At 46.8% G+C, this 12900-nt stretch overlaps 1 protein-coding gene and 1 pseudogene across 7 annotated transcripts in view; both read right to left on the bottom strand.

The window, feature by feature from the left end:
• LOC139550080 (zinc finger FYVE domain-containing protein 9-like) overlaps positions 1 to 12900 on the bottom strand; it is a 60198-nt gene that overhangs the window by 12838 nt on the left and 34460 nt on the right. For 5 of the 7 annotated variants that reach the window (XM_071360695.1, XM_071360693.1, XM_071360692.1 and 2 more), the window contains exons 8-13: positions 11026 to 11158; positions 10354 to 10476; positions 8784 to 8939; positions 4725 to 4949; positions 4556 to 4638; positions 2173 to 2277 (exon numbers count right to left, since the gene is read on the bottom strand). In XM_071360695.1, coding sequence (XP_071216796.1) covers positions 2173 to 2277; positions 4556 to 4638; positions 4725 to 4949; positions 8784 to 8939; positions 10354 to 10476; positions 11026 to 11158 — 825 coding nt within the window. The remainder of the gene's footprint in view (positions 1 to 2172; positions 2278 to 4555; positions 4639 to 4724; positions 4950 to 8783; positions 8940 to 10353; positions 10477 to 11025; positions 11159 to 12900) is intronic. The other 2 variants (XM_071360698.1, XM_071360699.1) reach the window with 1 other exon arrangement.
• LOC139551413 (small nucleolar RNA SNORA17) lies at positions 12540 to 12622 on the bottom strand (annotated as a pseudogene).

The raw sequence follows: 12900 nt of genomic DNA, 5'->3' as shown, positions 1-12900 counted from the left end.
ACTAAACCTCCAGATAATGACTAACACCCAGTGATGTAGTGGAGTCACTAAACCTCCAGATAATGACTGTTTCACCCAGTGATGTAGTGGAGTCACTAAACCTCCAGATAATGACTAACACCCAGTGATGTAGTGGAGTCACTAAACCTCCAGATAATGACTGTATCACCCAGTGATGTAGTGGAGTCACTAAACCTCCAGATAATGACTGTATCACCCAGTGATGTAGTCAGTTTGGCCTAAAAACTAATATGACCCCTCTATGGAACTTCCTGTCTGTAGCATCCAAACAGTTTGGGCTACACATTAATGTGACCCCTCTGTGGAAAGGTGAGACTCTCACGAATACGTACATGTCGTTTGTTTTGCTCTAAGACACCCAAAGGCCTCACAAGACTTGTCTGAAGGTCCCCCGGGACCAGGTAAACATTTTTATGTAAGTAAATATATGGAGACTGTTCAGTGGAAATACAAGTAGCCAAGTCTCCCTCCTTTCATCAGAGAAAACAGCTTGAGAGATTATCATAAAATATTACCCATAATACCTACATATTTCTTTCTATGGTGCATTGGTCATTCTAAAATAGGCTACTTGTGGACCGGACCGCTAACCATTTTGTTTAGGCTACACCTTATTAAAATAATGTTACCTCATTAGCTAGCTATAGCTAAAAACCTGGGGTGGAAAGTTCAGGTAGAAATATGCTATGGAGAACAAACATACCTCTATGTTGAATAAGAAATAACATCAGCTCTATTCATAGAACTGTTTTGCAACTGAATGTAGTCATGGTAACATGATCAGTAGCTCACTGAAAGTAGTCATGGTAACATATATGCAAACATTTGGTGACACAGAAAGGAAAATCAAACAATTTAACTATTAGCGCCTCTACATCCCCACTGGGTAAATGGCGCCTCTACGTCCCCACCGGGTAAATGGCGCCTCTACGTCCCCACCGGGTAAATGGCGCCTCTACGTCCCCACCGGGTAAATGGCGCCTCTACGTCCCCACCGGGTAAATGGCGCCTCTACGTCCCCACCGGGTAAATGGCGCCTCTACGTCCCCACCGGGTAAATGGAGCCTCTACGTCCCCACCGGGTAAATGGAGCCTCTACGTCCCCACCGGGTAAATGGAGCCTCTACGTCCCCACCGGGTAAATGGAGCCTCTACGTCCCCACCGGGTAAATGGCTTTATTTTGAGTTAACCCATAAGTCTAAGCCCTCTCCATGCCGGGGGAGGAGGGTGGGTCTACTAAGCTATATGGAATTGTTTTAAGGAGGTCATTTAGCTATTTGATTTAGAATTTTAAGACCCCCTGAAGAATCAAAAATATATATAAAAAAATATTTTGGTCCTTACTGCTATAAGCCAATAGAAACACATTGAATAACAGACAGTCCTTACTGCTATTGGCCAATAGAAACACATTGAATAACAGATAGTCCTTACTGCTATTAGCCAATAGAAACACATTGAACAACAGATAGTCCTTACTGCTATTAGCCAATAGAAACACATTGAACAACAGATAGTCCTTACTGCTATTAGCCAATAGAAACACATTGAACAACAGATAGTCCTTACTGCTATTAGCCAATAGAAACACATTGAACAACAGATAGTCCTTACTGCTATTAGCCAATAGAAACACATTGAACAACAGATAGTCCTTACTGCTATTAGCCAATAGAAACACATTGAACAACAGATAGTCCTTACTGCTATTAGCCAATAGAAACACACTGAATAACAGATAGTCCTTACTGCTATTAGCCAATAGAAACACATTGAACAACAGACAGTCCTTACTGCTATTAGCCAATAGAAACACATTGAATAACAGATTGTCCCTGGGGGAGGGGGGGGGTCTACAAAGCTATATGGAATTGTTTTCTCTCGGGAGAGAAAAACATTGATAGACTGTTGTTTTACTATTCAACTCAATGCTGCTATTGTTTTTAATTTGGTAACGAGGCTTGTGTTTCTTAACCAGGCAAGGATAACTAAGGCTGTTGTGGTGACTAGTTAGCAATGGGGAAGTTGCCTGTGGCGATATGTATAATCGGAGGCGGAGCCTGTCTGCCCACACTCACTCCTACTCAGGGAGGCTCAACCTGATTGGCTAAGCCCCACTGGGAATTAATATGATTGGTTGAGAGCCTCACCTCGTTGTATCGGTTGCTGGGGATCTTGATGCAGGTCTTCTTCACCTCCATGTCCACCACCAGACCCTTCACCATGGACAACGTGTACTGGTAGTTACGCAAGTCCTGTAGATACATTATATAGACCCTTCACCATGGCAACATGTACTGGTAGTTACATTATATTATATAGACCCTTCACCATGGCAACGTGTACTGGTAGTTACATTATATTATATAGACCCTTCACCATGGCAACGTGTACTGGTAGTTATATTATATAGACCCTTCACCATGGCAACGTGTACTGGTAGTTACATTATATAGACCCTTCACCATGGACAACGTGTACTGGTAGTTACGCAAGTCCTGTAGATACATTATATAGACCCTTCACCATGGCAACGTGTACTGGTAGTTACATTATATTATATAGACCCTTCACCATGGCAACGTGTACTGGTAGTTACATTATATTATATAGACCCTTCACCATGGACAACGTGTTCTGGTAGTTACATTATATAGACACTTCACCATGGCAACGTGTACTGGTAGTTACATTATATTATATAGACCCTTCACCATGGCAACGTGTACTGGTAGTTATGCAAGTCCTGTAGATACATTACATTATATAGATGCTTCACCATGGCAACATGTACTGGTAGTTACATTATATTATATAGACCCTTCACCATGGCAACGTGTACTGGTAGTTACATTATATAGACCCTTCACCATGGCAACGTGTACTGGTAGTTATATTATATAGACCCTTCACCATGGCAACGTGTACTGGTAGTTACATTATATAGACCCTTCACCATGGCAACGTGTACTGGTAGTTGCATTATATAGACCCTTCACCATGGACAACGTGTACTGGTAGTTACATTATATAGACCCTTCACCATGGCAACGTGTACTGGTAGTTACATTATATTATATAGACCCTTCACCATGGACAACATGTACTGGTAGTTATATAGACCCTTCACCATGGCAACGTGTACTGGTAGTTACATTATATAGACCCTTCACCATGGCAACGTGTACTGGTAGTTACATTATATAGACCCTTCACCATGGCAACATGTACTGGTAGTTACATTATATAGACCCTTCACCATGGACAACGTGTACTGGTAGTTATATTATATAGACCCTTCACCATGGCAACGTGTACTGGTAGTTACGCAAGTCCTGTAGATACATTACATTATATAGATGCTTCACCATGGCAACATGTACTGGTAGTTACATTATATTATATAGACCCTTCACCATGGCAACGTGTACTGGTAGTTACATTATATAGACCCTTCACCATGGCAACGTGTACTGGTAGTTATATTATATAGACCCTTCACCATGGCAACGTGTACTGGTAGTTACATTATATAGACCCTTCACCATGGACAACATGTACTGGTAGTTATATAGACCCTTCACCATGGCAACGTGTACTGGTAGTTACATTATATAGACCCTTCACCATGGCAACATGTACTGGTAGTTACATTATATAGACCCTTCACCATGGACAACGTGTACTGGTAGTTATATTATATAGACCCTTCACCATGGCAACGTGTACTGGTAGTTATATAGACCCTTCACCATGGCAACGTGTACTGGTAGTTATATTATATAGACACTTCACCATGGACAACGTGTACTGGTAGTTATATTATATAGACCCTTCACCATGGCAACGTGTACTGGTAGTTATATTATATAGACCCTTCACCATGGACAACGTGTACTGGTAGTTATATTATATAGACCCTTCACCATGGCAACGTGTACTGGTAGTTATATAGACCATTCACCATGGCAACGTGTACTGGTAGTTACATTATATAGACCCTTCACCATGGACAACGTGTACTGGTAGTTACATTATATAGACCCTTCACCATGGCAACGTGTACTGGTAGTTATATTATATAGACCCTTCACCATGGACAACGTGTACTGGTAGTTATATTATATAGACCCTTCACCATGGCAACGTGTACTGGTAGTTACATTATATAGACCCTTCACCATGGACAACGTGTACTGGTAGTTATATAGACCATTCACCATGGCAACGTGTACTGGTAGTTATATTATATAGACCCTTCACCATGGCAACGTGTACTGGTAGTTATATTATATAGACCCTTCACCATGGCAACGTGTACTGGTAGTTACATTATATAGACCCTTCACCATGGCAACGTGTACTGGTAGTTATATTATATAGACCCTTCACCATGGCAACGTGTACTGGTAGTTACAGAAGTGCAGCTCGTCAACACAAGACATTCAGAGGCACAAAAAAAAATATATATATATATAAAATCAGAAAGTAAACAAAATAGTTAATTATTCTAAAGAAAAGCTGAGTTCTTACTGCTAGCAGGTTCATAATGGTGTGGCCGGTCTCTCCAAACAGGGGTTTTCTGAACCGCACACTGAACAGAGGGCAGGGGTAGACTGAAAACATAACGTAATTACATCAATCTCTCTTCTAACAAGCCAAAAAATACCCAGCCAAAACAACGCAACGCCTCTGTACTCACATCTGTACTCTGCACCCAGCCGGAACATGAGTCTGATGGGGAACACTTTGGCCCAGGGGGTCTCCCACTTCTGCAGTAACACCCCAAACAGGTAGGGGGGGTTGGGGAGCATCAGGTCCTGGAGGGACTGGAAGGACGGGCTAACGTAGAGGAACCCTCCATGCTCCCTGCTGCCCAGGAAACTCTGGGTGAAGAACGAGTGGCCCAGGTGGGTCAGAACGTTACCTGGAGAGAGGAGAGAAGAATGTTACCTGGAGGGAAGAGGGGGAGGGAGGAGAGGAACGAGTGGCCCAGGTGGGTCAGAACGTTACCTAGAGAGAGGAGGGAGGGGGAGAGGGGACGAGGGAGGAGAGGAACGAGTGGCCCAGGTGGGTCAGAACATTACCTAGAGAGAGGAGGGAGGGGGAGGAGAGGAACGAGCGGCTCAGGTGAGTCAGAACATTACCTAGAGAGAGGAGGGAGGGGGAGAGGGGACGAGGGAGGAGAGGAACGAGTGGCTCAGGTGAGTCAGAACATTACCTAGAGAGAGGAGGGAGGGGACGAGGGCGGAGAGGAACGAGTGGCTCAGGTGGGTCAGAACATTACCTAGAGAGAGGAGGGAGGGGACGAGGGAGGAGAGGAACGAGTGGCTCAGGTGAGTCAGAACATTACCTAGAGAGAGGAGGGAGGGGGAGAGGGGACGAGGCAGGAGAGGAACGAGTGGCTCAGGTGGGTCAGAACATTACCTATGAGATTAGAGAACACATTGGGAGGGATTTTAGACCCGTTCCTCCATACAGAATCTGATTGGAGAACACGTTGGAAGGGATCTTAGACCGTTCCTCCATACAGAATCTGATTGGAGAACACATTGGGAGGGATTTTAGACCCGTTCCTCCATACAGAATCTTTGCAGATCCTTGATATCCTTCATCTGTTCTTATGGACTGGCCCTCTCCAATTCAAACCACAGGTTTTCAATGTGGTTCAAGTCCGGAGAATGACATGGCCATCGCAAAATGTTGATTTTGTGGTCAATTAACCATTTCTTTGTGGATTTTGACATGTGCTTGGGGCTATCTTCCAACAAATTTGGACGAGATGAAAGTTGGCTAAACAGCATTGGCACATGGATTGGAACCATTGGAACCACACATATCTAGCTAGCTTTCACACATACCCATGTGCTACGCTAGCTAGCTAGCTAGCTTTCACACATACCCATGTGCTACGCTAGCTAGCTAGCTTTCACACATACCCATGTGCTACGCTAGCTAGCTAGCTTTCACACATACCCATGTGCTAAGCTAGCAAGCTAGCTTTCACACATACCCATGTGCTAAGCTAGCAAGCTAGCTTTCACACATACCCATGTGCTACGCTAGCTAGCTAGCTTTCACACATACCCATGTGCTACGCTAGCTAGCTAGCTTTCACACATACCCATGTGCTACGTTAGCTAGCTAGCTTTCACACATACCCATGTGCTACGCTAGCTAGCTAGCTTTCACACATACCCATGTGCTACGTTAGCTAGCTAGCTTTCACACATAGCTAGCTAGCTTTCACACATACCCATGTGCTACCCTAATAATAGCTAGCTCATAATCAAATAAACCTAACGACATGTTTAATGCACATCAGCAGCTTCCGTTCAATAATGTTTAAACTCCAACTGACTAGCTACTGTAAGATCGCTGCTAAATAAAAAATCAGGCAAACTAGCTCGATATAATTTGAGGGCTTCAGCTTACACCAGAAAAAAAGATGTCAAACAAGCAACAACATTGTGTATTTTCTAGGACAAAATAATGATGAGCAGATAAGGAGGCAGTGGCCAGACACCAGTCCTGAGTAACGGAAGACATAACCACCACTAATAATGTAGTCTTATGTGGTGGTGCCCCCTTCCACTGTAATACCCCTGGGCCCGAGTGAGTAATGGCAACCAGTCAGTGCCACGCTGGTACGTGTCCCTGGTGAATTAGCTGTGAATCAGGAACTGTGATTTGGCTGTGTTTAACTGTCTATTTACGGTTGGCTTCCATGACTGTATGGTGACAGTCATTCTCCCCGTGTGATAGGAGCTGGGTCCGATATAGGAGCCGAAGTCGGGCTCCTTCATGACCCGTGTCTGTGACGAGAGGGGCCCGGAGCGCATCTACTGGCCCCACACCTCAGAGGGGACAAAAGCTGATTACTAACAAGATAGAACACCACAAGTGTTTAGTAATATCACCTTTCAATAGGCGTCACTCCACTCTCATTTTTCTACAGACGGGCAGAAGAGGCGCTTTTGAAATGAGTCATCTGACTGAAAGGCAGGTTGATCCTGATGTCTGAATTGGGAGAGACCTTGTTCTCAGCATTAAAATGATACACATCTGTTACTTTATTTGGTATTGTGTTATTAACAAATAGTATGGTACTATAAATAGGGGGGGGAACTCAGGGAACTCTCGTCAGGGAACTCTCGTCAGGGAACTCTCGTCAGGGAACTCTCGTCAGGGAACTCTCGTCAGGGAACTCTCGTCAGGGAACTCTCGTCAGGGAACTCTCGTCAGGGAACTCTCGTCAGGGAACTCTCGTCAGGGAACTCTCGTCAGGGAACTCTCGTCAGGGAACTCTCGTCTTAGACAGGACACCATACAGGAAGGTGTAATGTTGCATGTTGTTATATTAGCAGAACACTGCTTCTACAGTTTGATGTGAAGGATGGTTTGTTCTACATGGAACTGGTACACAAGTTTTCAAAACACTTTTTAGAATATTACTCTGTAGACTAGTCAGCGCCATCTTCTAGTCAGCGCCATCCTCTAGTCAGTACCATCCTCTAGTCAGTACCAGTAGAGTACCATCCTCTAGTCAAAACCGACAGGAGGGTCTCTCTCTAGGAACAGGGTTGGAGTTAAACCCTACAGGAGGGTCTCTCTCCAGGAACAGGGTTGGAGTTAAACCCTACAGGAAGGTCTCTCTCCAGGAACAGGGTTGGAGTTAAACCCTACAGGAAGGTCTCTCTCCAGGAACAGGGTTGGAGTTAAAACCTACAGGAGGGTCTCTCTCTAGGAACAGGGTTAGAGTTAAACCCTACAGGAAGGTCTCTCTCCAGGAAGAAGGAAGGGCCTGATTTAGATAATATACAACACTAGAACTGCTAAGGATGATGATGCAACATTCTCTCCATCACCACCGTACTGACTGACTAGGACTGAACCAGCAGAGACACGGACAATATGTCTGTCATTCCCCAGACAATATGTCTGTCATTCCCCAGACAATATGTCTGTCATTCCCCAGACAATATGTCTGTCATTCCCCAGACAATATGTCTGTCATTCCCCAGACAATATGTCTGTCATTCCCCAGACAATATGTCTGTCATTCCCCAGACAATATGTCTGTCATTCCCCAGACCGTCGGCTTTCCCTGCTTTTGCTGTGTATATCTAAACAACCAACAGCCCGAGGCACAGAGACATCAATGTCACACAATATTTTTAACCGCAGCATAAGGTGGAGAGTGGTGAGACAGAGTGGCTCCCTATTCCCTATGTAGTGCACTTGTTTTGACCAAGTCCCATAGGGCTAGTAGTGCACTATATAGGGAATAGGGTACCATAGGGCTCTGGTCTAAAGTAGTGCACTATATATAGGGAATAGGGTGCCATAGGGCTCTGGTCTAAAGTAGTGCACTAAATATAGGGAATAGGGTGCCATAGGGCTCTGGACTAAAGTAGTGCACTATATAGGGAATAGGGTGCCATTTAGGAAGCACACAGAACATTAGTGGGACACTACAGAGTGCCTCCTGGCAATGCTGTATAATATCATCTAAGTAGGCCTCCTGGTTGAGGTAACATACTGGTATTATTATACCTGTGAAGGTCTCCTGGTAGAGCTGTAAAATATCTTAGTAGGCCTCCTGGTGGAGGTCTCTTGATGGAGGTACATTATACTACCCTGTGAGGGCCTCCTGATGGAGGAATATTATACTAACTGGTGAAGGCTTCCTGGTAGAGGTACAGTATGTTAAACTAACCTGTGAGGGCCTCCTGGTAGAGGTACAGTATGTTAAACTAACCTGTGAGGGCCTCCTGGTAGAGCTGTACGAAGTGGCTGAAGAGGTCTTTGGGGATGCTCTTCTCGTCAGGCAGACACTGCAGCAGCACCACCACCTCAGCCTGGCCCACTGCATGCATCCCCTTACTGGTCACATACCAACACTTCCTGTTTACGTCTACAAGGGGAGAAGGGACACCAGAGAGGGGGTTAGATACCGGCGCAGCCTAGGGGGTTAGATACCGTAGCAGCCTAGGGGGTTAGATACCGTAGCAGCCTAGGGGGTTAGATACCGTAGCAGCCTAGGGGGTTAGATACCGTAGCAGCCTAGGGGGTTAGATACCGTAGCAGCCTAGGGGGTTAGATACCGTAGCAGCCTAGGGGGTTAGATACCGTAACAGCCTATTGGGTTAGATACCGTAGCAGCCTAGGGGTTTAGATACCGTAGCAGCCTAGGGGTTTAGATACCGTAGCAGCCTAGGGGTTTAGATACCGTAGCAGCCTAGGGGTTTAGATACCGTAGCAGCCTAGGGGGTTAGATACCGTAGCAGCCTAGGGGGTTAGATACCGTAGCAGCCTAGGGGGTTAGATACCGTAGCAGCCTAGGGGGTTAGATACCGTAGCAGCCTAGGGGGTTAGATACGGCGTAGCAGCCTAGGGGGTTAGATACCGTAGCAGCCTAGGGGGTTAGATACCGTAGCAGCCTAGGGGGTTAGATACCGTAGCAGCCTAGGGGGTTAGATACCGTAGCAGCCTAGGGGGTTAGATACCGTAGCAGCCTAGGGGGTTAGATACCGTAGCAGCCTAGGGGGTTAGATACCGTAGCAGCCTAGGGGGTTAGATACCGTAGCAGCCTAGGGGGTTAGATACCGTAGCAGCCTATTGGGTTAGATACGGCGTAGCAGCCTAGGGGGTTAGATACCGTAGCAGCCTATTGGGTTAGATACGGCGTAGCAGCCTAGGGGGTTAGATACGGCGTAGCAGCCTAGGGGGTTAGATACGGCGTAGCAGCCTAGGGGGTTAGATACGGCGTAGCAGCCTAGGGGGTTAGATACGGCGTAGCAGCCTAGGGGGTTAGATACGGCGTAGCAGCCTAGGGGGTTAGATACGGCGTAGCCTAGGGGGTTAGATACGGCGTAGCCTAGGGGGTTAGATACGGCGTAGCCTAGGGGGTTAGATACGGCGTAGCCTAGGGGGTTAGATACGGCGTAGCCTAGGGGGTTAGATACGGCGTAGCCTAGGGGGTTAGATACGGCGTAGCCTAGGGGGTTAGATACGGCGTAGCCTAGGGGGTTAGATACCGTAGCCTAGGGGGTTAGATACCGTAGCCTAGGGGGTTAGATACCGTAGCCTAGGGGGTTAGATACCGTAGCCTAGGGGGTTAGATACCGTAGCCTAGGGGGTTAGATACCGTAGCCTAGGGGGAGCGGGGGTTAGATACTGTACAGTATAGCAGGGTTATTCACTAACAGTCCCGGAAAGCTAAACACTCAGGTTCTCATTTTCTCCTTCTAGTCAGGGACTAACTCAGACCTAGGAGAGGGTACGCTCTGGTCAATCAACGACAGTGGAGCTAGAAGACCTTAACTCACAGTTGACCAGTTTGACCATGGCCAGCAGGTTAGCGTTGAGCACAAACACCAAAGGGTCAGGACCTCCCTCCTCCAGCTGCTGCATCAGAACGGTCTCACAGGGACGCTCCTCCACCGCATAGTCTGTGGGTGGTGATGGTGGGAGTTAAACAAAAGCTTTCAAACATCTCACATTGAGCCCCACTGAAGAGAGCTCCCAACCCTATGTACATGTACCCCCAGACCCCTCCCAGCATGCAACAGCATGCAACATGGGCTAATTGAAAGCAGACCCAGATCCCTCCCAGCATGCAACATGGGCTAATTGAAAGCAGACCCAGATCCCTCCCAGCATGCAACATGGGCTAATTGAAAGCAGACCCAGAACCCTCCCAGCATGCAACATGGGCTAATTGAAAGCAGACCCAGATCCCTCCCAGCATGCAACATGGGCTAATTGAAAGCAGACCCAGATCCCTCCCAGCATGCAACATGGGCTAATTGAAAGCAGACCCAGATCCCTCCCAGCATGCAACATGGGCTAATTGAAAGCAGACCCAGACCCCTCCCAGCATGAAACATGGGCTAATTGAAAGCAGACCCAGATCCCTCCCAGCATGCAACATGGGCTAATTGAAAGCAGACCCAGACCCCTCCCAGCATGCAACAGTGAGGATGGCTAAGGTCAAGCACCTGTGCTGTGGCCTCCCGTACCTCCTTTAACTCCGGTGGAGATGAGGATGGGAGGAAGTCCGTCCTCCGGAATTAGACTGATGGAGCTGCCTACAGGGCTTCCCACTGGGGATGCAGGAGCCGGGGACAACGCCTGGAGAGAGGGGGTGATAGCATAAAGTGGTCGTTGTCAAATGCAGGTGGACTGGTGAAGTGGTCTCTGCTGTGAATGGTTGTAAATGCAGTGATATAAAGTCATTTTGGCAAATGTTTACATTCTTGAACACTACAGTTAAATGATCATTAGTCATGGGAAGATTTCCCTTCACATTCAGTAAATAATGTGTGGTAGAGAACCTAGCCCTGAAGAGCGTTTGGGCCAATTACCGAAAAGTCCCTGGTTCGAATCCCTGAGCCGACTACCGTATGTGAAAAATCTGTGCCCTTGAGCAAGGCACTTAAACCCAATTGTTCCTGCAAGTCACTCTGGATAAGAGTCTGCTAAATGATAAAACATTTAATTGGTGTTAATATGCTAAATAAACTCAAGGAAAAATAGTAACAATAATGAGGCTATATACAGGGTGTTACGGTACAGAGTCAATGTGGAGGCTATATACAGGGTATTACGGTACAGAGTCAATGTGGAGGCTATATACAGGGGGTACCGGTAGAGTCAATGTGGAGGCTATATACAGGAGGTACCGGTAGAGTCAATGTGGAGGCTATATACAGGGGGTACCGGTACAGAGTCAATGTGGAGGCTATATACAGGGGGTACCGGTACAGAGTCAATGTGGATGCTATATACAGGGGGTACCGGTACAGAGTCAATGTGGAGGCTATATACAGGGTGTTACGGTACAGAGTCAATGTGGAGGCTACATACAGGGGGTACCGGTACAGAGTCAATGTGGAGGCTATATACAGGGTGTTACGGTACAGAGTCAATGTGGAGGCTATATACTGGGTGTTACGGTACAGAGTCAATGTGGAGGCTTTATACAGGGTGTTACGGTACAGAGTCAATGTGGAGGCTATATACAGGGGGTACCGGTACAGAGTCAATGTGGAGGCTATATACAGGGGGTACCGGTACAGAGTCAATGTGGAGGCTATATACAGGGTGTTACGGTACAGAGTCAATGTGGAGGCTATATACAGGGTGTTACGGTACAGAGTCAATGTGGAGGCTATATACAGGTGGTACTGGTCCAGAGTCAATGTGGAGGCTATATACAGGAGGTACCGGGTCAATGTTGAGGCTATATACAGGTGGTACCGGTACCGAGTCAATGTGGAGGCTATATACAGGGGGGTACAGGTACCGAGTCCATGTGCAGGAGTTCAGGTTTGTTGAGGTAATGTAGGTAGAGGTAAAGTGTCTATGCATAGATAATAAACAGAGTAGCAGCAGCGTAAAAGGAATATGAATGTGTGTGGGGGTGGGGGTGGTAGAAGCTGTTCAGGAGTCTGATGGCTTGGAGGGTAGAAGCTGTTAAGGAGCCTTTTACCAGGCGGTGTCCTCTACTCAAAGTCCTAGACTGTTCTCTCTGCTACCGCAAGACAAGCTGTACCAGACTTGGCAGTCCGGTACAGCTTGTCTTGCGGTAGCAGAGAGAACAGTCTAGGACTTTGAGTAGAGGACACCGCCTGGTATAAAGGTCCTGGATGGCATGGAGTTCGGCACCAGTGATGTACTGGGCGGTATGCACTACCCTCTGTAGGGCCTTGTGGTCAGATGCCAAGCAGTTGCCATACCAGGTGGTGATCTAACCAGTCAGGGTGTTCTTGATGGTTCAGCTGTAGAACTTTGAGGATCTGGGTACCAAATCTTTTCAGTCTCCTGAGGGAGAATAGGCGTTGTCGTGCCCTCCTCACGACTGTTGGTGTGTT

Source organism: Salvelinus alpinus, chromosome 23 (assembly GCF_045679555.1).
Source record: "Salvelinus alpinus chromosome 23, SLU_Salpinus.1, whole genome shotgun sequence".
Classification (NCBI taxonomy): domain Eukaryota; kingdom Metazoa; phylum Chordata; class Actinopteri; order Salmoniformes; family Salmonidae; genus Salvelinus; species Salvelinus alpinus.
Note: the sequence above shows the minus strand (reverse complement) of the source record. Positions and strands in the feature narration are given on the sequence as shown.